At 47.7% G+C, this 24,695-nt stretch overlaps 2 protein-coding genes across 2 annotated transcripts in view; one reads left to right on the top strand and one right to left on the bottom strand.

The window, feature by feature from the left end:
* LOC115859116 (uncharacterized) overlaps positions 1-24,695 on the bottom strand; it is a 193,978-nt gene that overhangs the window by 124,928 nt on the left and 44,355 nt on the right. The gene's annotated exons all lie outside the window — the stretch shown is intronic.
* Positions 7,924-13,597, top strand: BHLHE40 (basic helix-loop-helix family member e40). Its single transcript, XM_030867790.3, has 5 exons — positions 7,924-8,276; positions 8,438-8,507; positions 8,774-8,881; positions 9,825-9,948; positions 11,264-13,597. The coding sequence occupies exons 1-5, from the start codon at positions 8,197-8,199 to the stop codon at positions 12,118-12,120; spliced, it is 1,239 nt and encodes a 412-aa protein (XP_030723650.1). The 5' UTR covers positions 7,924-8,196; the 3' UTR covers positions 12,121-13,597.

The raw sequence follows: 24,695 nt of genomic DNA, 5'->3' as shown, positions 1-24,695 counted from the left end.
TAAATATTTTAAACACTCCAATAAAAAGGCAGAGATTGTCAGATTGCTATAAAAGCAAAATCCCACAATATGCTGTTTACAAACATACAATTCAATTATAAAGACACAGGTTGAAAGCAAAAGAGTAGAAAAACATATATCATGCAAACACTAAGTATAAAAAAGCAAGTGTGGGTATATTAATATCAGACAAAGCATACTTCAAAACAATAATATTACTGAAGAGGAAAAATTTTAATGACAAGGGAATAAAATCATCAGGAAGACCTATCTAATCCTAAATGTGTACGCAACTAAGAACAGAGCTCCAAAATGTATACAACAGAAGTTGACGGAAATGGACAAACCTACAATCATAGTTGGAGAGATTTTAATACTCCTATTTCACGAATTATAGGACAATGGACAAAAAAATCAGTAGAGAGATATATTTGAACAGTACTGTCAACCAATTTGACCCAAATAACTTGATAAAATATTGCACCCAAGAACTACAGAATACACATTCTTTTCAAACCCACAGGAAATATTCATCAACACAGACTATATGCTGGGCAATGAAAGATATCTTAACGAATGTCAAAGAACTAAAATAAAATAGAGTATGTCTTCTGACCCAATGGTAATAAATTAGAAACCAATATAAAAAGATACCTGGCGTTACACACCTATTTTGGACAAGCTAAAAAAAAAATTTTTTTTGTGACAATACCAAATACTGGTTGGGATACAGAGAAACTAGATCTCTCAAACATTGCCACTGGGAACATAAAATGGTACAGCTACTCTGGCTAATAGTTTGTCATTTTCTTAAAGAACAAACAAACAGGGCTTCCCTGGTGGCGCAGTGGTTGAGAGTCCGCCTGCCGATGCAGGGGACACGGGCTCGTACCCCAGTCCGGGAAGATCCCACATGCCGCGGAGCGGCTGCGCCCGTGAGCCATGGCCGCTGAGCCTGCGCGTCCGGAGCCTGTGCTCCACAACGGGAGAGGCCACAAAAGTGTGAGGCCCGCGTACCAAAAAAAACAAAAAAACAAAAAAACGGTAAAAAAAAAAAAACAAACAAACATATATTAGTATATGAACCAGGAATTATACTCCTGGGCATTTACCCCAGAGAAGAAAGCTTTTTTTGTCTACATAAAAACATGTAGAAAAATGTTCATGGTAGGTTTGTTTCTAATAGCCAAAAAAAAAATAGAACTCAAATGTCCTTGAACGGATGAATAGTTAAAACAACTTGTGGTACATCTACATCATGGAATACTACTCATCAATAAAAAAGAAACACTATTGATACACACAACTACTTGAATGGATCTCAAGAGAATTATGCTGAGCAGAAAAAAAAAATTCAACTTCAAAAAGTTATATAATATATGAGTCCATTTTTATAATATTCTTAACATGATACTACAGATGGAGAACATTTTAGTGGTTGCCAGACATTAGAGATGGGAGAAGAGAAGGGAATAGGTATGACAATAAAGAGGTAGCAACAGGGGACTTCATAGTGATAGGACAGTTTTGTATCTTGATGGGGTGGTTGTTATACTAATCTACACACGTGATAAAACTCCATAGAACTCTACACATACAGACGCAAACACACACATAAGTGAGTGCATGTAAAACTGGTGAAAACTGAAAACTCTCTGTAGATTATATCTATGCTAATTTCCTTGTTTCAATATCGTGTCATGTCATGTAAGATGTTACCATTGGGGGAAATTGGGTAAAGGATACATGAAACTTCTCTATATTATTTTCGTAACTTCCTGTGATTCTAAAATTATTTCAAAAGGAAAAAGAAAAAGTTATCTGGAAAATTCAGAAATATTTGGTAATTAAACATTACCCTTCTAAATAACCCATGAATCAAAGAAAAATCACAAAGGCTAATACAACATATTTTGACCTGAATGATAAGGAAAATACAAATACCAAATATTGTGGGATGCTGTGAAAGCAGGGCTTAGAGGAAATTCTTTACCTTTAAATACTTATAATAAGAAGAAAGATTTAAACTCAATGATATTACTTTGCATCAAAAGAAACTAGAAAAAGTAGAACAAATTAAATATAAAATAATCAGAAGAAAGGGAATAAGAAAAATAAGAGAGAAAATTGATGGAATATTAGATGAACAGACAGCAGAGAAAATCAACAAATCCAAAACTGGATATTTGTAAAGATTAATACAACTGATAATCCTCTTGGCAAGATGATTAAGAAAAAAAAAAGAAAGAAAGAAAAAACCTAACAAAAATGTTAAAAGAAGTAAAAAGGGTTTACCACTATAGATTATACAAACATTAAAAGGATAACACTATACCAATATATTCACAACTTTAAATGAAAGAGACAAATTTCTTGAAAAACAAAAATTACCAAAACTGTTAAAAGAAGAAATAAAAATTTTCAATAGGCTGAAATCTATTAAAATATATTCATGGCAAAAACATTCCCCCAGAGAAAACTCCAGGCCCAAGTAGCTTCTCCTAATACTTAAGAAAGAAATGGTACCAGTCCTACTTAAGGTCTTTCAGAAAAGAGATAGAATATTTCCCAAACTGTTTTATGAGGCCAGCATTACTTTGATACTAAAACCTGACAAAGATTACAAGAAAAGAAAAACTACAGATGAATACCCTTCACAATCATAGACATGAAAATCCTTAACATATATTATTAGCTAATTAAATCTCACAATAAAAATACTACATTGATCAAGAGAGGCTTACCTCAGGAATTCAAGGTTGACTGAACGCTAAAAAAAATTGTAATTCATGATATTCACAGAATGAAAGAGAAAAGCCACATGATTATCTCGTTGGATGCAGTCAAAGTATCTGACAAATTCAACATCCTTTTATGATAATCTCTGTCAGCAAACTAGCAACAGCAGAAAACTTCCTCAACTGGATGAAGGAACTATGTCTCACCAACACATAACATGATACATACTGACAAAACTGAATATTTTACTCCTACAATTGAGCATAAAGCAAAGATGTCCTGAAAGGAGACATCTATACCGTTGAATTCATCCTGAATCTGCAGTCTTATTTAACATTTCTATAAGTACCTTAGGAAGATCTGCAAGTGTATAGATGCTGTTGACGTTTTTCTGGTGGGGACAAGCCCAAATTCCAGCACTATCTCTAGTGCAGAGCATATTTCCAAATTGTAGATCGGGATTTATTGGTGGACTGAAAAATCAAGTCAGGGGCTTCCCTGGTGGCACAGTGGTTAAGAATCCGCCTGTCAGTGCAGAGGAACACAGGTTCGAGCTCTGGTCTGGCAAGATCCCACATGCCATGGAGCAACGAAGCCCGTGCACCACAACTACTGAGTTTGCGCTCTAGAGCCTGCGAGCCACAACTGCTGAGCTCATGTGCCACAACTACTGAAGTCTGCATGCCTAGAGCCTGTGCTCCTCAACAAGAGAAGCCACCGCAATGAGAAGCCCGCGCATTGCAATGAAGAGTAGCCCCCGCTCGCCGCAACTAAAGAAAGCCCGCACGCAGCAACGAAGACCCAACACAGCCAAAAATAAATTAATTAATTAATTTAAAAAATCAATTCAGTAAGATCAAAATATTTTTTAAAATTTACTAGACAAGACCACAATATATCAGAAAGAATATATCAAAGAGATACTATTTTGTAAATTTTTCATCTGAAGTACATTGGGTTGGCTTCTTCCTAAACGGTTTAAGTTTTTCTTTAAGTGAGCAATCGTTGCTCAGAGTGTGAGAGACAGAATAGTGGTCGCTTATTACTATAGCCCAGCCAAGTCTTGGCGGCTCTATGTTTAAACATGCTTCAGATGTGTGTGTGTGTGTGTGTGTGTGTGCGCGCGCGCGCGCGCGTACACGAGGGTGCATGTGTGTGTACGCGTTTAGTCATGATGTAAAATGTATTTCTTACTGTGAACTGTGATAAAATAGATTGTGAGACTTCATCAATAGGCAAAAAGTGATAGATATCTGGGCAAGAAAGGTGTGGGTACGTACAGGGAGGGGGCTGTGGGCTCTAACTTCCTGCTAGGAAGGGCCTGCCTAACTCTTCCCAACACACAGCATCAGACCACCGAAATGTTGAGCCTCACTAGCACAGAAAAGAAAAATCTCGTCCTTCCTTGTGCAAAATTATGTTCTCTGTACACTTAGAAGAAACAAAACAGAGGAGCGGGCTACAAAATGTCAGGATTACTCAGAGCAGCTGCTCAGTGCTGCCCTGCACAACTCTAGAGGATGTTTTCACACAGACTGCAATGTGAATGGCTCCCCCTGGAGTTGAGCAGTGTGCAACCCAGACAACCCTACCAGGCAGCCGTAACTACAGTGATTAAGAGCACAAGCTTTGGAGCCCAACAAACCTGGGGTCTAGTTCCAGATCTACTCTCAGGCTATACAATCTGGGGCAGGTAATTTAACCTCCCTGAGCCTCAATTTCCTCAAGAGGACATGTTATATATTCCTAGGACTTAGTTCAGGGCCTGGTACACAGTGGTTCTCAATAAATATGTGTTAAATGAATGCAAAAATGAGCTAATACCTGCCCTATAAGGTGGTGGTGAGAAGTAAATTAACATGTGCAATGTTTTTACATACAGTCCAAAAACTAGTCCACAGTAAGCACTAAACAGTTATCTACAAAAGATGACAGACTGAAATATTAAGATTCTTCTGGATGGAAAGATGCATGAGGGGAAGGAGTTATTTTATTTAAATCAATAAAAAATAATCATAAGCTATTGAGAAAAGAAAAACATTAAAAGTAATATAAGCGGGGCTTCCCTGGTGGCACAGTGGTTAAGAATCTGCCTGCCAATGCAGGGGACACGGGTTCGAGCCCTGGTCAGGGAAGATCCCACATGCCGCAGAGCAATGAAGCCCATGCACCACAGCTAGTGAGCCTGCGCTCTAGAACCCGCCAGCCACAACTACTGAGCACATGTGCCACAACTACTGAAGCCCACACGCCTAGAGCCTGTGCTCCGCAACAAGAGAAGCCACGGCAGAGAGAAGCCCGAGCCCCACAATGAAGAGCAGCTCCCGCTCGCCACAACTAGAGAAAGCCCTGCGCAGCAACGAAGACCCAATGCAGCCAAAACCAATTAATTATTTTTAAAAAGTAACATAAGCTGGATATGGTAGAACTTTGGTTAAGTGGGGAGAATTCTTGATGCTTGAGAGTACATGTGGAACAAACAAAAAGTAGGAAATGATATATTTAGTTATTTCCAATTGTAGGTTAGGTAAGGGCAAAAAGTATCGATAACTTCAAAGCATTCTAGGAATGATACTGAGCCCTGAGCCATGGAATCTGAACTGTTTGGGTTCACTCCTGGCTTGGGCGGGGCCGGGGGGGTGGTGGTGACAGCCGTGGGGACATATGTTCCTTCCTTCTCCACTACTTATTTCCTTGTGGAACTGTGGTTTGGACACAGTCATGACAACTCTTCACCCCTATTAAAGTCTCACAATGGAGCAGGTCCCCTTAGACTGAAAGCACAAACCCAGGAGCGACTCTAGTCCCCTCCTGCCTGTGGCCCTGCTGCCCACCTCTCTGCAGGAAGCCTGCGGAGAGACGGTTGATAACAAAAGCCAGTAAAAGTACATTCCAGGAGGGAGGGATGCTGAACCGCCAAGTGAGGTCAAGCCAGTCAGCAGTTAGAAAAGGAGGCACTTCTCACACTTGCTAATGAGTTTGACGCTTGTGAAACATAAACAGGAAGTGGGAGCTCTCCAAAACGACCTGAAGGAAATCCACTCCCAGTTTGGTCGAAGTGTGAATCCCAATTCTCTAGGTTGTCAAGGGCACTGCCAATTAAGACTGACCCCACCCCAGCCCCCAAACTGCAGCCGAGGCTAATTTTCACCCGCGCCCAGCGTTAACCCCATTTTTTTCTATCTTTCCCACAGCCAGGTCACTCCGCAGCGTGGTGACTGACCCGAGGCGTGGTGGGAAAGGCTTACAGTCATCTCTCAACTCCCCGATCTTGCAGGGCAGGGCAGCACAGAGGTCAGTGAAATCCCCAGCCAGGCCTTATTTTAGTCATGAATTTCCACTGGCTCCCTCCTCTGACTGCATCAGCGCTGCTCACACCGCGGGCTTAGAGTTTCAGCTGTTTTCCCTGCTCCAGGCAGTTAGAAGGTCACAGAGGCCGGACTTTTCCGGGGGAGGTGGGGCGGGGGGGGGGGCCTCCGGCGGCGGCCCAAGTGAGATTGCGGAGATCTGGGGCCGCTTGGAGGAGGCCTTTCTGCCCCAGGCTCCGGGCAATGGGTTAACTTCTCCCCTCTCCTCCTCTGCCCAGGCATCTTTGTTCGTATTAAATTTTTAAAAAATTATTTTTTAATAAAAACAAAACCACACACACTTCCTATCTTTTCTTTTTTTCCCCCTGTCTGTCGGTGGCACCGATATAATTTTCCCAGGGCTGCCTTCCCCTCACTGCCCAGCGGAACCTCTTCTCAGACGTTCCTGTGAGTTCAAGGGCAGAATCTGTGTTCGATTCGCCCACAGTTTATCTAGCAGCGGGCACAACGCCTGGCACAGGGTAGGGGGCTCAACAATATCTGTCCAATGAATGAACGCTAAGATGTCACTGTGATGGGCAGTTTGCCCTAGTCTCTCTCTTCCTTCCTCCTCCGAGCGCAGACCGCACACAGCACCCCCCGAAGTCCCCGGCAGGAGGGAGATGGTCAACCCTGGCGGGCACACCGCAGCCCGGGGGCCTCGGCCCCCCGGCCAGGGCAGAGGGGCTCGCAGTCGGGAACGCTGCGGCCCGAGCCCCGGCCACGTGAAGTGTCACACCCCGGGCTGCTGCAGGGCAGGCGCGTCGCTGCGGTTACGGTTGTGTAACGTTGCGGCCCGAGGGGATGCGTCCTGCTCCGGTGGGGGCAGAGGAGGGAGGGAACGCAGGGCACCGCGCCCTGTATCTTTCTGTGCTTGACTAGCCCAAGTGCGGGGCGGGGAGGGGGGGCACTGGGGCACCCTGGGGGGTGCTTAAGTGGGTGCTCGCCGGCATGCGGGCTGTGCCCGGGAACGCAGCTCCGATGGAGCCAGGGGCCCGCGGCGCACAGCCTCGCGGGTCAGGTGCGCGCAGCGTGCTCGGCAGCGGCCTCGGCTGCCCCTGAGCTTGGCTGCCAGCCCGCTTCCCATGGGGTGACATCCGCCCCGCCCCTCGGCCCCTCCCCACGGCGGGCGATTCCTGGACGCGGGGCCGAGGGGTGGGGGCAGGGAAGCCGGCACAGAAAGAAACCCCAGCCTCTGGGGAAGGCGCCGGGGTGGTGGTGGTGGGGGGAGCCGGGCGACTCCCTCCGCTGTGCGCCGGTTCCTCCGAGCGGGCCGCGCGGGGGGAGGAGGAAGAGGGTTGGGCTGGAACTAGCGAGGGGATATTCCTCTCCCGGCTTGAGTCAGACGCGGGCGGGTCCGTCCTCCCCCGTTCCCTCCCAGGAGACGGGAACTTACTTCATTTCCCTGGGGCAGGTTCGCCCACGTTACCAACCTCCCCCCACCTCTCCGGCCCCTTCCAGTTTTCGCGCCCCCCACCCGGCTGGGCAGGACCCGGTCTGCGCTGCCACCCCCTCTTCGGGGAAAGGCAGCCGCAGACACCTGGGGGCCGGGGGTGGAGGCGGGGGCTCCCTCGCAGCCGCGGGAGCGTCGTCCAACACGTGAGACTCATGTGATGAAGCCGGGGGAGGGCGGGCAGGTCGCTCCTTCCCTCCCCGGCAGCGGCCAGACGTGCCTGGAGTCACAGGGTAGAACACGTAGCTCCAACCCACCCACTCGTTCCCATTTAACCCAGCCCGCAGCCTCTCCATTACTCCTCGGCTCGCCCCCCCCCACCCCGCCCTAACCGGCCCCCCCCCCCACCGCGCTCCCTCCCGCCTCCCCGCCCGCCCCACTTCTCATTCACTTGGCTCACACGGCGCAGACGGCGCAGGGAGCACACACTGCCAGTCTGTGCGCAGAGCCGGAGCCCGAGGCCGCGGGTCCACCATGCACGCCCCCAACTGAAGCCGCACCTCAGAGCCGCAGCTCCCGGCAGCCCAACGGATTTCAAGGAGCTCAGAGTCCGAGGAACCCCGGCGAAGAGACCTCCGAAACCCTCTCCAGAACAGTCCTCACCCGACACTCTGCCGCTGCAGACAGGAGCGCACAGTGGCCCCGGCTCGCCGCGCAATGGAGCGGATCCCCAGTGCGCAACCGCCCCCCGCTTGCCTGCCCAAAGCGCCAGGACTGGAGCCCGGAGACCTACCAGGGTAAGTTGGCACCCCCGGCCCTTTCAAGCCTCAACTCTAGCCCTGCGTTGTGCGCGGCTTGCAACTCGGAATAGTTCTGGGCGCATCCGGAGGTTCTTGCCAACCAGGGCTCCTGCAGCCGGTGCGCAAGTCACAGCCATTCCTCGTCCCTTTCCCTGCAGGATGGATTTTGCCCATATGTACCAAGTGTACAAGTCGCGGCGGGGAATAAAGCGGAGCGAGGATAGCAAGGTAAGAGCACCGCGCCCCTCGGGACCCCAGCCCCTCGCACGCGCTGAGTTTCCAGTAAAAGTTTTCTCACTTTGCGGCTGGCGGGGGTATGCCAGGTGTGGGCTCTGTGCCTCTACTGAGTTGCCTGGAGAAGAAGGGGCGGAGGGGAGCTGGTTCTGGGGGTGACTCTGCTCCGCTGCCCCGACTCCTCGCGCCGCGGCGGGGGGAGGAGGAGGGCTCCTCACCCCCGTCCTCCCGCGCCCACCGTCTCCCCGTGCGCTTCGTAGGAGACCTACAAACTGCCGCACCGGCTCATCGAGAAAAAGAGACGTGACCGGATTAACGAGTGCATCGCCCAGCTGAAGGATCTCCTCCCCGAACATCTCAAACTTACAGTAAGTGAGAAGCTGGCCCCTCTCCAAACCAGCTCCTCTGCCCAGAGGGCGGCCGAGGGTCACTCGCCACCTGCAGGCCCCGCTGGGAACTGCAGACCAGATGGCTCGATCCGAGCTGGTGGGCGGCTCTGTTTGGGGGTACCCTTCCCCAGGGTCAGAATTTTCTGGCAGCCTCGTGCAAATGAGGTGAGAACCGTTTGTACCTCTCCAGGTTGGCACCGACACCGGCTGGCCTTCCCTTGCAAGAGTTTAAGACTTTCCCTGCTGGCGATTTTCAGGGTTCTTTCGTTTTCCCGAATTGAGCAAACCAAGCAACTCGCAAATATTTTACCGCCTTCCCCCCCGCCCCCCGGTCCCTCTTTAAAATAAGAGGACTTGTTTTGGGGGTGTGTGTGTGTGTGTGTGTGTGTGTGTGTTTTAACGCCCTGTCCTTTCTTGGCAATAGCCAACAGCTTACTAGCTTGGCAGGCTTTGGTTGGGGAAAGAAAAAAGAATAGTATTTAGGGAGGAAGAAAAAAGTGTAGATGAGCTGGAAGTTATGACAGGATGTCAGGAAAGAAACTAGGGAAAGCCTCTTGGCTGCCAGACACAGTAGAAGTCTCTCCTCGGGTTGACACCACTGCAGAGAAATGTTATCTCCGGATTCCCCTGAGTTAAGGTCAGCAACGGCTGCTGGAAAAATGTATCTGTCAAAGCTTTCTCCTGAGCTAGCTGCTGCTTCCAAAAGGCCTCCAAAGATGGGTGACAGTTTTTTGTTCTTTAATCAAAAATATATATTGAATACATATATATATATTTTAAAACTTCATCTATAAACTTAAAACTAAATTTAGTCAACCAGGAAAGGTTTTTTGTTTTTTCTTCCTTTATCTCATTGCTAATTAGTGTCCCAGAGGTGGGACTTCTCTGCGCTCACTGCTGACCGAGGCTCTTTTTATTCCAGACTTTGGGTCACTTGGAAAAAGCAGTAGTTCTTGAACTTACCTTGAAGCATGTGAAAGCACTAACAAACCTAATTGATCAGCAACAGCAGAAAATCATTGCCCTGCAGAGCGGTTTGCAAGCCGGTGAGTACCCAAGCCTGGCTATCATCTCCTAAGAGTTCTAGCACAAATAGAGAGCCTGTGGGCTCAACATCTGGTATGAGAAACATTCTTGCAACCAATTGCTTATGCACATTCGTTGGGGGAGATGCCGTTTTATCCTTCCTAAAAGGTCAGACTTTTCATTCGGAACGCTGCATGTGCCACCTGGCATGAATACGTATTAGTCACATGGTAAAATAGTTCAGTGGCATTTTGACTTAAGAGTTTCTGGATTCTGGGAGTTTCCCCCCTCCCTTTGAAAATGCCAAGGCACCTATGATTTGCATCATGGGTGTTTTACAGTTGTTCTTCTTAGCCCTGTTTCATTGGAGAATAAATCACGGGTATGCCCCAGTGTTTTCCTGTTCCTCTACTTCCTTATCACTCGGTGTGCGGTACGATCCTGGCAGGATGACAACAGGAGTTTTTCCTGCATTTCATGTGATTCCCTGAATAGCCACTAGGTATCTTGGTGAATTACACAATCTAACGAAACCACTGAAGTTTCATCATCTGTTTCTACTGACTTCTAGAGAATCACAGCCACCTTCTAACCATCTCGTCTCACCCATTCCAAATCATACTGTACAAACTAGGGAGAAATTCCTCTACCCACCCCCTCATCCCATTTTTCTCTGCCCTCCTTTCCAAACAAGTATGATGAGAATCACAAAAAGCTAGCAAGTGCTTCTGCCAGTTTCCTTACTGAAAACAGGAAGATGACCATACCTAATTTCTTGGGGATCATGAAGGGAATACATGGGAAAGATATAGAAATAGCCTTTAAAGACGACAGCATGACTGCAACTTGTATAAGTCATTGAAAATAAGCTTACTTTAGGTAACACTGTTCCTTCATTCTCCTTTTTCGACGATCCGGTCACTTCCTATGGTAAAAAGATATAAATTGACTATAAATTGACTCTGGTTATAAACATACTAGGATGTTCATTGCTGTGTCACTTATAATGGAAACTCAAGAGCAACCTATAAATTCAACAAGAGGGGAAGCAGTCTGTCTCTATTAAATATGGTCTGTGTCTGTGATGGGATATTGTACAGTCATTACAAATCATATTTCATCTCTGAGTGGTAGAATTATGGATGATTTTTATTTTATTCTTTATACTTTTTGCTGTCATCCACATTCCCCCTGATCCTATTACTTTTGGAGTTAGGAACATAAATCAGCAAATGCTGTTAACAGAAAAGAAAGCTCTGGGTCTTTGGAACATAGGTGTCCAGGTGAACCACAGGGCCTTCTGAAACGTCTTCCTTTGGATCTGTGTTTATCCAGGTGATCTGTCGGGGAGAAATGTCGAAGCAGGTCAAGAGATGTTCTGCTCAGGTTTCCAGACATGTGCCCGGGAGGTGCTTCAGTACCTGGCCAAGCACGAGAACACCCGGGACCTGAAATCTTCCCAGCTCGTCACCCACCTCCACCGTGTGGTCTCCGAGCTCCTGCAGGGTGGTACCGCCAGGAAGCCGTCAGACCCAGGTGCCAAAGCAATGGACTTCAAGGAGAAACCCAGCTCCCTGGCCAAAGGCTCTGAAGGCCCAGGCAAAAACTGTGTGCCGGTCATCCAGCGGACTTTTGCTCACTCGAGCGGCGAGCAGAGTGGCAGTGACACAGACACAGACAGCGGCTACGGAGGAGAATCAGAGAAGACTGAGCTGCGTGTCGAGCAGCCGTACTTCAAAAGTGATCATGGACGCAGGTTCACCATGGGAGAAAGGATCGGTGCTATTAAGCAAGAATCCGAAGAACCCCCCATGAAAAAGAGCAGAATGCAGCTCTCAGATGATGAAGGCCATTTCACTAGCAGTGACCTGATCGGCTCCCCGTTCCTGGGCCCACACCCGCACCAGCCTCCCTTTTGCCTGCCCTTCTATCTGATCCCACCGTCAGCGACTGCCTACTTGCCTATGCTGGAGAAATGCTGGTATCCCACCTCTGTCCCAGTGTTATACCCAGGCCTCAACGCCTCTGCCGCAGCTCTCACCAGCTTCATGAACCCAGACAAGATCTCAGCCCCCTTGCTCATGCCCCAGAGACTCCCTTCTCCCTTGCCAGCCCATCCGGCCATCGATTCTTCCGCCCTGCTCCAAGCTCTGAAGCAGATCCCCCCTTTAAACTTAGAAACCAAAGACTAAACTATTTAGGGGGTCCTGCTGCTTCGCTTTCCTTCCTCCCTACTTCCAAAAAAAAAAAAAAAAAACGTGTTTGTGAGTGTAGCAGGATTGTTCCAGTGTGTATGCCAAGATCATCTGAGGCAGGGAGAGAAGATTCAGGGGTGTGTGTGTGTGTGTGTGTGTGCGCGCGTGCGCGCACATGCATATGCATTGTGTGTTGGTATGGGACATTAAAGCTCCTTTTGGTGTAGGGAAGATGTGAAGGATTGCCTGACATCAGGAGACTTAGGGGGGACTGTCGCAGACCTCTGGGCTTTTCCCCTCCCAGAGAATAGCCCCCTCTGATACAGATCAGCTGGATTTTCAAAAGCTTCAAAGTCTTGGTTTGTGAGTCAGTCTTCACTTTGGGAGCCGGGTCTGTGGCTTTGAGCAAAAGGTACTTTCAAAAGAGGGCTTTCCAGAGTGCAGTTCCCAGCCAGCTCTTATGACCCCACCCTGCTCCCTTTTATTGTCTCCGTGACTCACCACACGGGGACAGGGCAGCCAGACAGCTTTCTGCAAAGTGGTGAGGTAGCAGACACTGGCATAGCACGGTAGTGGTCTGGGGAGATTTCCGCAGGTCTGCTCTCCACCCCTGCCTCGGGTGAGTAAAGAGAATGTAGTTCCCTACTCAGGCTTTCAAAGTGATTCGCTTACTAACGATCTGAAAAGGGCGCCCTGGTACAAGCCCAGCTGCCAGGGGAGGCGGGAGGGGTCCCCCGGGCCTCTGGCACCTGTTTCTAGTCTCACCTAGAAACAGTTTCTCTGTCCAGGGAACCAAACCAGGCTCTGAGAGATGCAGGTGCCTAAGTTCCAAGCACCCCAGAGCGCGCAAAAGCTGAGTAACAAATTGCAGTTTCAACAAGCAAAGCCAGACTCGGCTCTCAGCTCTATCCTAAAACTCCTTTTAACCAAGCTTAGCTTCTTAAAGGCCTAACCAACCCTGGCAAAGCAGCATCCTCTCTGCAGGCTAATTCCCCTCGCCCGACGGCGTATGGAGTGTCCTTATTGCTAAAAAGGATTCTGTCTTCTTCAAAGAAGTTTTATTTTTGGTCCAGAGTACTTTTCTGACTTGTCCAGCTCGCCCTGCACCAGCTTTTTGAAATGCACTATGCTTGGTCACTGATCGTGTTTTAACTTTTTCTTTTCCTGTTTTTATTTTGGTATTAAAGTCGTTGCCTTTATTTGTAAAACTGTTATAAATATATATTATATAAATATATTAAAAAGGAAAATGTTTCAGATGTTTATTTGTATAATTACTTGATCTACAAAAGTGAGAACAAATGAATGTATTCCTGTTTTTGAAGAGAATAATTTTTTTTTCTCTAGGGAGAGGTACAGTGTCTATATTTTGGAGCCTTCCTGAAGGTGGGAGATTGTAAATATTTTTATCTATGAGTCAATGTTAACTAGTTGTTTTAAAATACTTAATAAAATAATCCTTTTCCTGTGGAAGAGAAAGATGGTCTCCCGCATTTTTAAAAGAACTCTCAAGGGTGTGATATGGCCTTCTCCTTCTGCCCTCCCCTCCTGGCTGAAAGCAACAACTAGTTAATCTTGGTGTGATTTCATTCAGCTTTTCCCATGCCTGTATTCACACAGAATCAGCTTAGTCAATTTCATAGGTAAATATTTGTTCAACTGTTTTCTTAGACTAACCTTTGCCAGAGGCTTACTATCAGCCTGTGCCTCTTTCCAGAGTTAAGCAAAAAGCCTATTTTTCCCCCAGTCTGCTTTTGTCATAGTCCTTAAAACTTGACAGAAAATCAAAGTACGAAATCGTGGGCCTCAGTGTCTGGGGAGCTTGCTGGAGGGGGGGAGCACACTGAGGGAAGATTTAATGGTTATGATGCAATAATAATTGCTGCTGGGGATCGCACCTCTACCAAGGCGACTTTTTCGAGTCCAGCACGGTCTAATGGGTTTGCCATATCCTGTCCAATTGCCTCTGAAAGCAACATTCCATGATTAGTTTCTACATCCTTCCTGGACTTCCTCTCATTGGGTGTGTTTGTGCCTGAATGAATATTGGTGTTCCTTAGTCAAGCGCTCTTATGAAAAAAAAAAAAATTCCATGGGAAAAGAAGTGGGAAATGACCCGGTTGAGTGAGCGTTTCTGCCTGTCCCCTTCTCCGTCTCAGAGGTGTCCTGATGTTTCCTGATGGCCAGCGCCTGGCTCGCCACGCTCCAGATCCCAAAGCACTTTCCAGAACCCTCTGGCTGTCTGGAGCCCATGCAGGGAAACTGCCCCCAGGGAGCTCTCAGCCAGGCAGAGACACCACCTGCCCTTCGTGTCTGTTTGCTTCAAATGTCACCTTCCCTCTCTGCTGATGAGCCAGCAGGCGACAGTGAGCATCGCCTGGCTTGTGTGAGGTGCCCGCAGGCAGCCTGGTGTCCTGGGAGGAGCCCTGGACCAGGAGTCAGGAGATGAGCTGGTGGTCTTATCAATGGACTGGTAGTCTGGCATCGCCCCCTCCACACCTATTTGTGGTTCAATAAGAAAGGATTCTGAGCCCTCCTCCCATGTCCTACAGCAGGCAGACAGCCATGGGTAAGGCCGTCTTTCTCCCAGCAGCTTAGGGCCTGGCCCTCAGGGTCTCCTGCCTGTTAAGCTGCTGAATTCCTCCATGAATTGCTAAGCTTTTCTGGCTAGACTTTATGGGTAAAAAACCTAAACAAGTCAAGTGTATCCTGGGGATGGAGCACTGGGTTGGAATCAAGGCCAGGCTCTTTTGGCCTGCCCCCCCTCTCCTCCCTGGGCCGTGACTCAAGGAGTAGCTGTGGAGACAGAGGGAAGTGGTACCGCACCCTGAACTGAAAAGGGTTTGGGGGTTCCACACAGCCTCAGCCCAGAATCCCACGACTGGAGCCTGTGGAGCACCCCTCAAAGCAGCAGCCCTCCCTCTGCCTCCTCTTCTGCTTCCAGTTTGCCCTTGATCTTCTTTCTAGGTCGGTTCCAGCAGGTTCCAAGTGGTTCGGAGGGAGATGTGGAGGAGGGGTTCGCACCCTGGTCTCTGGCCCCTTGGGGACAAATAGGACCTCTGTTAACCAAGGGGTGTGTGTGAGTGGGAGGGGCTGAAGCGCTGGCTTTGGGGCCGAGGAGAGGTGGCCCGAGGTAGGGGGAGCGGACACTTGCGATCCAGCCGCCTTCAGACAGGGCGTGAGCCTCCGGCCAGCCGGGATGGTCTCACCCAGCGCTGACCTGCCTCGCCTGTTGACACAACGTCACGTTTCCGACTGCAGCCCTTTCATGTGCGGCCCGAGGCTAAATGCGGCTGCCGGTTCCTGGAAGCAGACGTGCCTGGCACCGCGTCAGCAGAAACCTGATCCCCGGGGAAGCTTGGCACGGCCGCGGGCTCGCTCGGCCCCCAGAATAGGACCTGGCATCGGGCGCCGGGCAGCCCCCCTTCGCACCCCGCGGGAGGGAATCCGAGCGCTCTCCCGGGGTTGGGGGGGAGGGAAGGCTTGCTGGGGGGGGTGGAGCTGGATTTAGGCAGGGCATTGGAAAAAGAGCCTAATTAACTAGAAGCTAGAAGCTTCCCACGGGTCATGGCTCATTAATGAAGCCTAACAACCTAGAAGGACCATTACGGGTACTAGTATAATTTACATTTTGGAGATAGATAAAGGCACGCTCAGAGAGGGGAGTTAACTGGCCCAAGGTCACACAGCTTCTGAGTCACTAAACCATTAGTGGAAAGGTGAATATGTTGGTTTCTGCCTCTTAATTGGATCCAAGGGGAGGGCTTTCAGAATCTGGTTGTGCATAGTAGCAGTAATACCAATACTACTATTGCTAGCAGCAGTTTGTAGCACTTATTATTTGCCAGGCACTCTTCAAAGCACTCCATATACAAAAACTTCATTTTCACAGCAACTCCATGAGGTAGGTTTAATTATTATTCTCCTTATATGGTTAACAAAATGTAGGCAAGGAGAGGCTAAGTAACTTGCTAAAGCCACACAGCTCCGGTGGTGAATTGGAATTTAAACTTTGGCAATTTGGCTCCAGAGTCTACGCGCTTAACTACAAAACCCCATTGCCCTTCCCGTTAAATAATAGTAATGGTAATCATAAAGATAATAATAGTAAAAGTATAATAATTGCCTCAGTTACTACCATATTTTGAGTACTCTCCCTATGCCAGGCACCATATGAAGCAGTTTATGTGACTTATCTCTACTTCCTATAGCAACGGAGAAGGGTAGGTATTTAATAAGAGGTGAAAAAACTGGAGCTCAGAGAGGAGAAATCTGAGCCTCATCAGAGGTTACACATCGCATGAAGGACAGAGCTAGGCCCTTTCTCTGGTACAGAACTGCTTCTAAACTGAGCTGCTGTGACGTTGGGCTTGGGCATGCATTATCTCATTTAATCCTCAAAATAGCCCCATGGAATAGGTACTATGATCCCCAGTGGGCAGAGGAGATAACTGAAGCTCAGGGTAAAGTTATTCGCCCGACTCTTTATTTGCTTCCTGACAAATGTCCCCACATACCATCCTGCAGCCCAAAATGGGCCCATTCTCTAATTAAAGAACTAACCCTGACGGACTACTGGAGCTTGGGGCGGGCTGGGCACTTAGGTTGACTACGCTGAGAACCAGAATCTGGGTTTGAGGAAATTCTATGTCAAATGTTCTGGGGTGGGAGGAGGGGCCACTCCTTCCCTCACATCTCTCTTAAGGTTAGGAGAGGGGCAGGTAGAGGGGCCTGGGACAGTAGTTCCCTATGGACCACTTGGGACGAGGCACTTCTGCTGGACGGAGGGAGGGAGGCTGGGACCGAGTTCCCAGCTCTCTTGCTGGAATGGAGGCTGGAAGGCTTGGAGACCAGGTCACTGCAGCCCTTTCCGTCCCTTGCATGTTCCTGCAGCCCACGCACACCCTGGCCCATCTCTACGGCCCTTGGTCAGCTCCCCAGTACGTGGCTGGTGAGCGGTAAGCAAGAGGTCTCTTCTCTGTGTGGAAGGGGGGTCAGAATCTCAGGCTGGAGCTTGCCGGCCTGCCAGGTTTCTCCTCAGGCCTCTGGAGCCCCTTCCAGGCTCCAAGAGACAGACCGCGCTGCGTTCCCAAGTGGTTGCATATAAAGACTCTGTGTTAACGGGACCGGCATGTTCCCCAGAGACCCAGAACTCCCCAGAGTGCACATGGCATGGAGGGAGGGCAGGCTCTGGGCTTCTCACCCCCTCTTTAGCTGCAGCAGCTTCCTGTTTCTCTGTCCTAAATATCGTAAAGGTTTGTTTAAGCAAGAATTCCATTGCTAAAAAACATCACAGAATGTTTGGAAGGCACCAAACTACAGCCCGTTCCTCAGGCACGGCCTTCACCTCACCTACCTCTTCCTCCGGGTTCCAGAGGGAGGCTGAGGCCACTCAAAGCCAAATCCCCCCTTCGGCAACACCCCCCCCCCCCATTTATCCCAAGCCATCTGTCTGGCCCGACTGCCACAGCAGAACATGAGCTGGGTGAAGCCTCTCCCATTGGCTATGCAAGCCACCGACACGCTGGTCCATCCAGTCTTGTGATGTGGCTGGATTGGGGCCCAGGAGGTTTCTTCCGCTCTACACGGGGCCCTCAGGGAATGAGTCACCAGCCTGCTAGGTAGGTGGGGGCTTGGCCTCAGGCTGTGGCCAAAGTGATGGGGACAGCCAGCCTCGGCTACTCCTGAGAGCCCTGCTGTTCCACCCTGCACCTACCTGTAAGAGAGTGAAAGGGAAGACACCTGTGCTTATTTACTTGTTTGAAGAGCAAATACGGTTTTTTTGGAAACCACATTATGGTATATGGAGGTAGGGATCTCTGGGGAATTCAACTGGGGGAAAAAGGAGGGAAAACTACTACTTTTCCCGGAGGGGGGGCGGGGGCGAGGGGAGATGTGTGTTTCTTAAAGTTTTTAATAAAATGTCTAATATTTTTGTACCTTTTGGTTTTTTTTACTGTGGAGAATTTAAGACATATAAGAAAGTAGACAGAAACAACAGAAAGACAAATGACCAAATTTTAAAATGGGCAGAGGACTTGAACAGACATTTCTCCAAAGAAGATGTACAAACGGCCAAGAAGCACATGAGAAGATGCTCAACATCATTAGTCATCAGGGAAATGCAAATCACAACCACAATGAGATGCCACTTCACACCCACCACGATGGCTACAATAAAGAAAAAACATGTTAACGAGGATGTGGAGAAATTGGAGCCTTCCTACATTGCTGGTGGGAACGTAAGATGGTTCGGCTGCTGGGGAGGACAGCTGAGTGACGCGTCAAAGAGTTAAACATAGAATGACCGTATAACTGCAGCTGTGCTCCTAGGTATACGCTCCAGAAAACTGAAAACAGGTACTCTGACAAGGACACGCACAAGCACGCTCCTCACAGCACTATTCACAACAGCCCAAAAGTGGAAACAGCCCAAACGTTCGTCAACGGATGAACGGATAAACATGATGCGGTATATACACGCAAAGGACTAAAAAGAAATGCAGTACTACACGCTCTACACTACAGTGTGTATACGTAGCATGACACAAACTACGACATGGACGAACCTCAAAAACATGATGCTCAGTAAAAGAAGCCAGACAAAAAAGTCACAAATACTATGAGTCCATTTATAGGAGATATCAAGAATAGATAAGTCCACAATAGATAAGTGACAGGACACAGACAGATGGCTGCCAGGAGCTGGAAGGACGGAGAAATGGGGGGGAAACTGCTTAATGGTACAGGGTTTTAATTTGAAGCGATGGAAATGTTTTGGAACTAGACAGAGGTGGTGGTTGCACAATGCTGTGAATGTACTAAATGCCGCTGAACTGTTCACTTTAAGGTGCTTGATTTTATGTGAATTTCACCTCAATAAATTCTTTCTTTAAGTAAACAGAAGAGCATAATGAATCCTCTACGTGTCAGCTTTTCAGCTTGAACAGTCATCAATTCATGTCCAATCACTTTCATCTGTAATATATATACTATCCTGCTTCCTCCATTCAAATATTATTTTGAAGGAAATCGGGACATTATATAATTTCATTTGTAAATATTTCACTATCTCTCAAAAGCAAGTATGCCATTAAAAAATTACTACAATAGCGTTATCATACCTAAAAAAAATTTAACAATACCGGAAGGGAAATTTTAAGAGCTAGAATTTTCTGAATAGACGTACAGCATAGTTTCAGAATCTGAAAGCACAAAAAGTGATCAGTGAAAAAAACTGTTCTCCTGTCTTGTTTCGTTCTCTTTAATCTTGATCTCTCTGGCCCAGCCAAAATCACCGTAAATAGGCAGGTAGGTACTGTTTTAACTTATGTTAGAGCTTATCAGTGTTTATACATGCAACTACAAACGAGGGCTATCACTTGCCTCCTTTTTTCATACAAAAATAGCATGCAATTTACATCATTCTGCACACATTTTTTAAATTGAAGCATAGTTGATTTATAATATTATATTATTTTCAGGTGTACAGCATAGTGATTCAGCATTTTTGCAGATTATACTCCATTATAAGTTATTATAGGATAATAGCTATAATTCCCTGTGCTATACAAAATATCCTTGTTGCTTATCTATTTTATACATAGTAGTTTGTATCTGATAGACCCATACCTTTAATTTGTCTCTCCCTGCACTTTTTTTTCTAACATCTTTACTGGAGTATAATTGCTTTACATTGTTTTGTTAGTTGCTGCTGTATAAGAAAGTGAATCAGCTATACGTATACATATATCCCCATATCTCCTCCCTCTTGTGTCTCCCTCCCACCCTCCCTATCCCACCCCTCTAGGTGGTCACAAAGCACTGAGCTGATCTCCCTGTGTCATGTGGCTGCTTCCCACTAGCTGTCTATTTTACATTTGGTAGTGTATGTATGTCAATGCCACTCTCTCACTTCGTCTCAGCTTACCCTTCCCCCTCCCCATGTCCTCAAGTCCATTCTGTACGTCTGTGTCTTTATTCCTGTCCTGCCCCTAGGTTCTTCAGAACATTTTTTTTTTTAAAGATTCCATATATATGTGTTAGCATATGGTATTTGTTTTTCTCTTTCTGACCTACTTCATTCTGTATGACAGACTCTAGGTCCATCCACCTCACTACAAATAACTCAATTTCGTTTCTTTTTATGGCTGAGTAATATTCCATTGTATATATGTGCCACATCTTCTTTATCCATTCATCTGTCCACGGACACTTAGGTTGCTTCCATGTCCTGGCTATTGTAAGTAGCCTGCACTTACTTTTAACCTATGATATCTTGGGGAGCTATTCCCATGAATACATAGAAGGGCTTGGAATTCTTTTTACAACTGCATATGATTTCACTGTATAGATATACTGTCATTTACTTGATCAGTTCCTTATTACGGACATTTGGGTTACTTCTGACCCTTCACTATTACCAACAGGGCTGCAATGACTAATTGTAACATATGGATGTCACTTTGTATGTGTATAATGATATTTATGGGATAAACTCCCAGAAGTGGGACTGCTGGGTCATAGCATGAGCATCTGTCATTCTGATGGGTATCACCAAAGCTGTCCTCCATGGGGCTGTGACGGTTCACATCCCTTTAGCCTCCCAGGAGTCTTACTGCTCTGGGAGAAAACTTGCAAGGGGCGCCAGAAGCCTTGGAACAGGTATGTCTCGAGACGAGGTGATTCCACTTCCAGGAGTTATCACAGGGAGGGATTCATCAAGTTTTCAAAGATTAAGCTACAGGGCTTCCCTGGTGGCACAGTGGTTGAGAGTCCACCTGCCAATGCAGGGGACGCGGGTTCGTGCCCCGGTCCGGGAGGATCCCACATGCCGCGGAGCGGCTGGGCCCGTGATCCATGGCCTCTGGGCCTGCATGTCCAGAGCCTGTTCTCCGCAACAGGAGAGGCCGCAACAGTGAGAGGCCCATGTACCGCAAAAAAAAAAAAAAGATTAAGCTACAAAGATGGACATCTCTGTGTCATTCATAGTTTAAAAAAAACCTTGAAAATCAGAAAAGTGGCCTACAGGACACTGGTTGAATAATTCATGGTGTGCATGAAGGTTGGAATGCTAAAGAGTCATGAAAAAGTACAATTGAGAAGGTAAATTTCTAATTGTTAAGGGGAGAAAAGTAGGTCACAAAACAGTGCTTTCAGAATGCTCCCATTTTAAAACAAGAGAGTAACATGTACACTTTTAAATGTTCTCTCTCTCTGCCTCAATTTCCACACCTGTAAAATGAGGGCAGTAATAATCAGCTCACTGAGCTATTGTGAGGAATAAATGAGTTAAAATTTTTAAGGTGCTTAGTACGGTATCTGGTACAGAGGAAGCTTCAAGTCAGGGTTAGTTAAAATTAGTGTTATCATTATTATCATTATCACTATTAATTATATTCTAATTGCATAAGAGAAAGGTCTGGCAGACAATACAACAAAATTTTAACCGTCTCAGCAAGACTTGGAGTTACTGTTACTTTGAAAATTTTTGCTTTATTTTATTTTCTTCTGTCTCTCTCTCTCTTTTACAATGAACATGTGTTATTTCTGTAATATATATTATTTCGTGAAGTGCAAAAGAAGGGAGAAGAACGGAATTCTGAGGTAGTCTTGGAAATCTACTCAATGGAGCCCCAGAAAATGATGTGGAAAGAAAAGGCAGGAGGCTTTCTTGATCTGGCAACTCAGCCTTGGGCAGGGCCAGTCCTACACACTAGGAAGAAGGCAACTCCCTGTGACAGGCAATTGGAGGGAAGGGGAAGGCGCTCCCTGACCACATGCACAAGGTTTTTAGGGACTTTAACAATTAGAGTGATGACAGAAATGTGCAAATACAGCCAGTAGCCCATGAGGGTCTTAAGATGGGGGCGTGACTCACTGCCTGCTGTGCCCCTAGTCCCCATTCTGAGACAGGGCAGAAATTCAGTCAATGTTTCCTGAATGAACAAGGCTCTGCTGTCTGAGCTTGGGAACGTTCTTTCACCTCCCTGAGTCTCAGTTTCCTCCACCACCAAATGGGGATATTAGTGATCTTGCAGAGACTGTTGTGAGGATAAAAAGAAAAATCTGTACATAGAGTAGTAGCCCCTCGCTCAAATGAGGTACCAGGCAGGTACCTGGCATTTGTTGAGTAAATAAATGAAAAGAAGGAATGACACTGACAGGAGCTTATTCACACTAAAGTGTGAATGACTGACACCATTTTTTCCTAAAAAGCAGCTTGGTAGGGCATAAACGGAGAAGCTGGAAGAGATCTTGTATATAAGCCAGACTCCATGCTATGTGCCACGCTAGGCACTATGCATGCATTTATCCTGTGTACTTTCCATTTGACATGTACAGAAATTTAGTCCCTTGAGATCAAGTGACTTACCCACGGTCACACAGCAAGCAGACGGCACAGCCAGGATTTAAACCAACGCATGGCTCAAAAGTCCTTGCCGAAAAGCCCTGGATATCAACATGGACAGTGGCATGAGGAGGGAAGAGGGTCTGGGGGGCCCATCGGAGGCAAACTCCGCACTCTGCATCACGCCAAACCACCCCAAGGGCAGACTGAGCGTGTGCTCAGGGCACTAGGAAAGCAGCCCAGTTCCCTTCCATCTTCCCCCTTGCTGGAAAATAATTCTACTTTGATATTTCAAAGGAAAGCCTGGGGATGAATGCTCATGAAGCAAACCAAGACCTTATTCGTTTTCTCTACATTTAAGTTTAGTGTTGTTTTCTGTTTGCATGTCCTATGGGCAGGAAACGCCATAACACGTATGTCTTAGGACATTAGGACTTAATTCCCCTGGGGTCTTAGGGCCCCTCCAGACCTTACCCAGCTCCTGCTGTGCTATGCCAGGCCCCCAAGAGTCTGAGGGGGAGGGAAAATAGGGACCCCCCACCCCCTGCTTCCCTCGGGCTCCCAGGCTGCGTGCGGGTGCTCCCCAGGGCCGCGGCCTCAGCTCCCCTGACCCGCAGCTTCTCACCACCCAGCCTTTAGACAAGGCGTTCACTGCCCAGGCATGTTCCAAGCCACCGGCTCGAGTCCCAGCCAGTCCAGGCCTGTTGCAATGAGTCAGCCTTTCACTGGGGAAAAACGTGGTGACTGGCCTGCAAGTCACTTTTTCCAGCTTGGCCCTCGTCCTGAGCTAGGTTTAGGGAGGCCTTCCTTTTTCCCTTTGGGATTCTACTGCCTACGAGGTGTTCCCCAGGGGTCCTGGGAAGCCCGGGGGCTAATTCCTTTATGGGTCAGTAGTTCGAGTTGCTTCAATTGAGCCAGATGAAGGTCTCTCGACGTATCCACCTGGTCTCTCCACCCACACAAGGGAGAGTAGAGGCCACAAAGGTTAAAGCTGCATCTCCTACACAGGTGAGTGCAGGAGAGCCCCACGGGCAGGGCTGGACCCAACAACATCCACGCTGTCAGGCAGTGGTGGGAGAGCAACCCCGGGTACCTGGAGCTTGGGCCACACTTGGCCCCTTACCAACTAGAGTGCTTTTCTGCAAGATGATGCTCCCTCGGGCCCCTTGAATTTTAAAGCAAGCGCTGTTACCTTCTGCGAACCCGCCTCCCCCAAGCTCCATGCCAAGGGTCAGGTTTCAGAGCTGTTCACTTAACCAGCCTTTCTGACTCACCTCCAGCTTCCCCGAGGTTCCTGAGGCCTTCCCTGCAAAGCTATGCTGAGTGGATTCTCCCAGGATGGTGGGGTAGGAGGGAGAGGCCATGACCATTAGTCAAGAGGTGAGGGCAGGGTTTTGGCCCTTGGTGGATTCTGGAGCAAATTCTTTCTCTCCAGAGGAAATACTAATCTCTCTGACTCTGAGGGCCTTGCTTAGAAACTTCTCTTTGCCTTTGTGATTAGTGAAGCTTAACCTCTCTATCGTTCATTCATTCAGGCCATGGGCGTTTACTGATACCCTTTACTGACAGTCAGGTTCTGGGCTTTGGGGCTGCAGTGGTGCACAGCACAGTCATGCTCCTGCCCCCACGAAGAGGAGCATCTGAGGGAGACACAAGTACTGACCAGATCACAACACAAGCAGATACCAGTCATCCACAACAAATAGGAAGGAAGAATACACGAGGGCAGACAGCAGGGCCGGGTGAGGTCTGCGGTGTTCAGAGAAGGCTCGCCTGAGATGGGACGGATAAGGAGGATGTCTTGTTGTGTGGGAAGGGGGTGAAAAATGGTGTTTGTTATGGGTTATACTGTGTCCCCCCCAAAGAGAGGTTCGGGTTCTAACATCCCATCACCTCAGAATGTGACCTAATTTGGAAACAGGGGTCTTCACAGAAGTAATCAAGTTAACATGAGGTCATGAGGGTGGGCCCTCATCCGATGTGACTGATGTCCTTATCAAAAGGGGACATTTGGACATGGAGACAGATATGACACAGGGAGGATGCCATGTGAAGATAACGGCAGAGATCAGAGGGAGGAATCTACAGGCCAAGGAATAAAAGATGGCCAGCAAGTCACCCGAAGCTGGGGGAGAGGACTGGAACAGAAGGGACCAACCCTGCTGACACCTTGATCTCAGACTTCCAGCATCCAGAACTAGAGACCATACATTTCTGTTGT

The sequence above is a fragment of the Globicephala melas genome, chromosome 11 (assembly GCF_963455315.2).
Source record: "Globicephala melas chromosome 11, mGloMel1.2, whole genome shotgun sequence".
Lineage (NCBI taxonomy): Eukaryota > Metazoa > Chordata > Mammalia > Artiodactyla > Delphinidae > Globicephala > Globicephala melas.
Note: the sequence above shows the minus strand (reverse complement) of the source record. Positions and strands in the feature narration are given on the sequence as shown.

Coding starts and splice junctions, on each gene's coding strand:
- BHLHE40 (XM_030867790.3), top strand. CDS start 8,197: ATGGAGCGGATCCCCAGTGCGCAACCGCCCCCCGCTTGCCTGCCCAAA. Junction 8,508..8,773: donor AGCGGAGCGAGGATAGCAAG/GTAAGAGCACCG, acceptor TGCGCTTCGTAG/GAGACCTACAAACTGCCGCA. Junction 9,949..11,263: donor GCAGAGCGGTTTGCAAGCCG/GTGAGTACCCAA, acceptor GTGTTTATCCAG/GTGATCTGTCGGGGAGAAAT.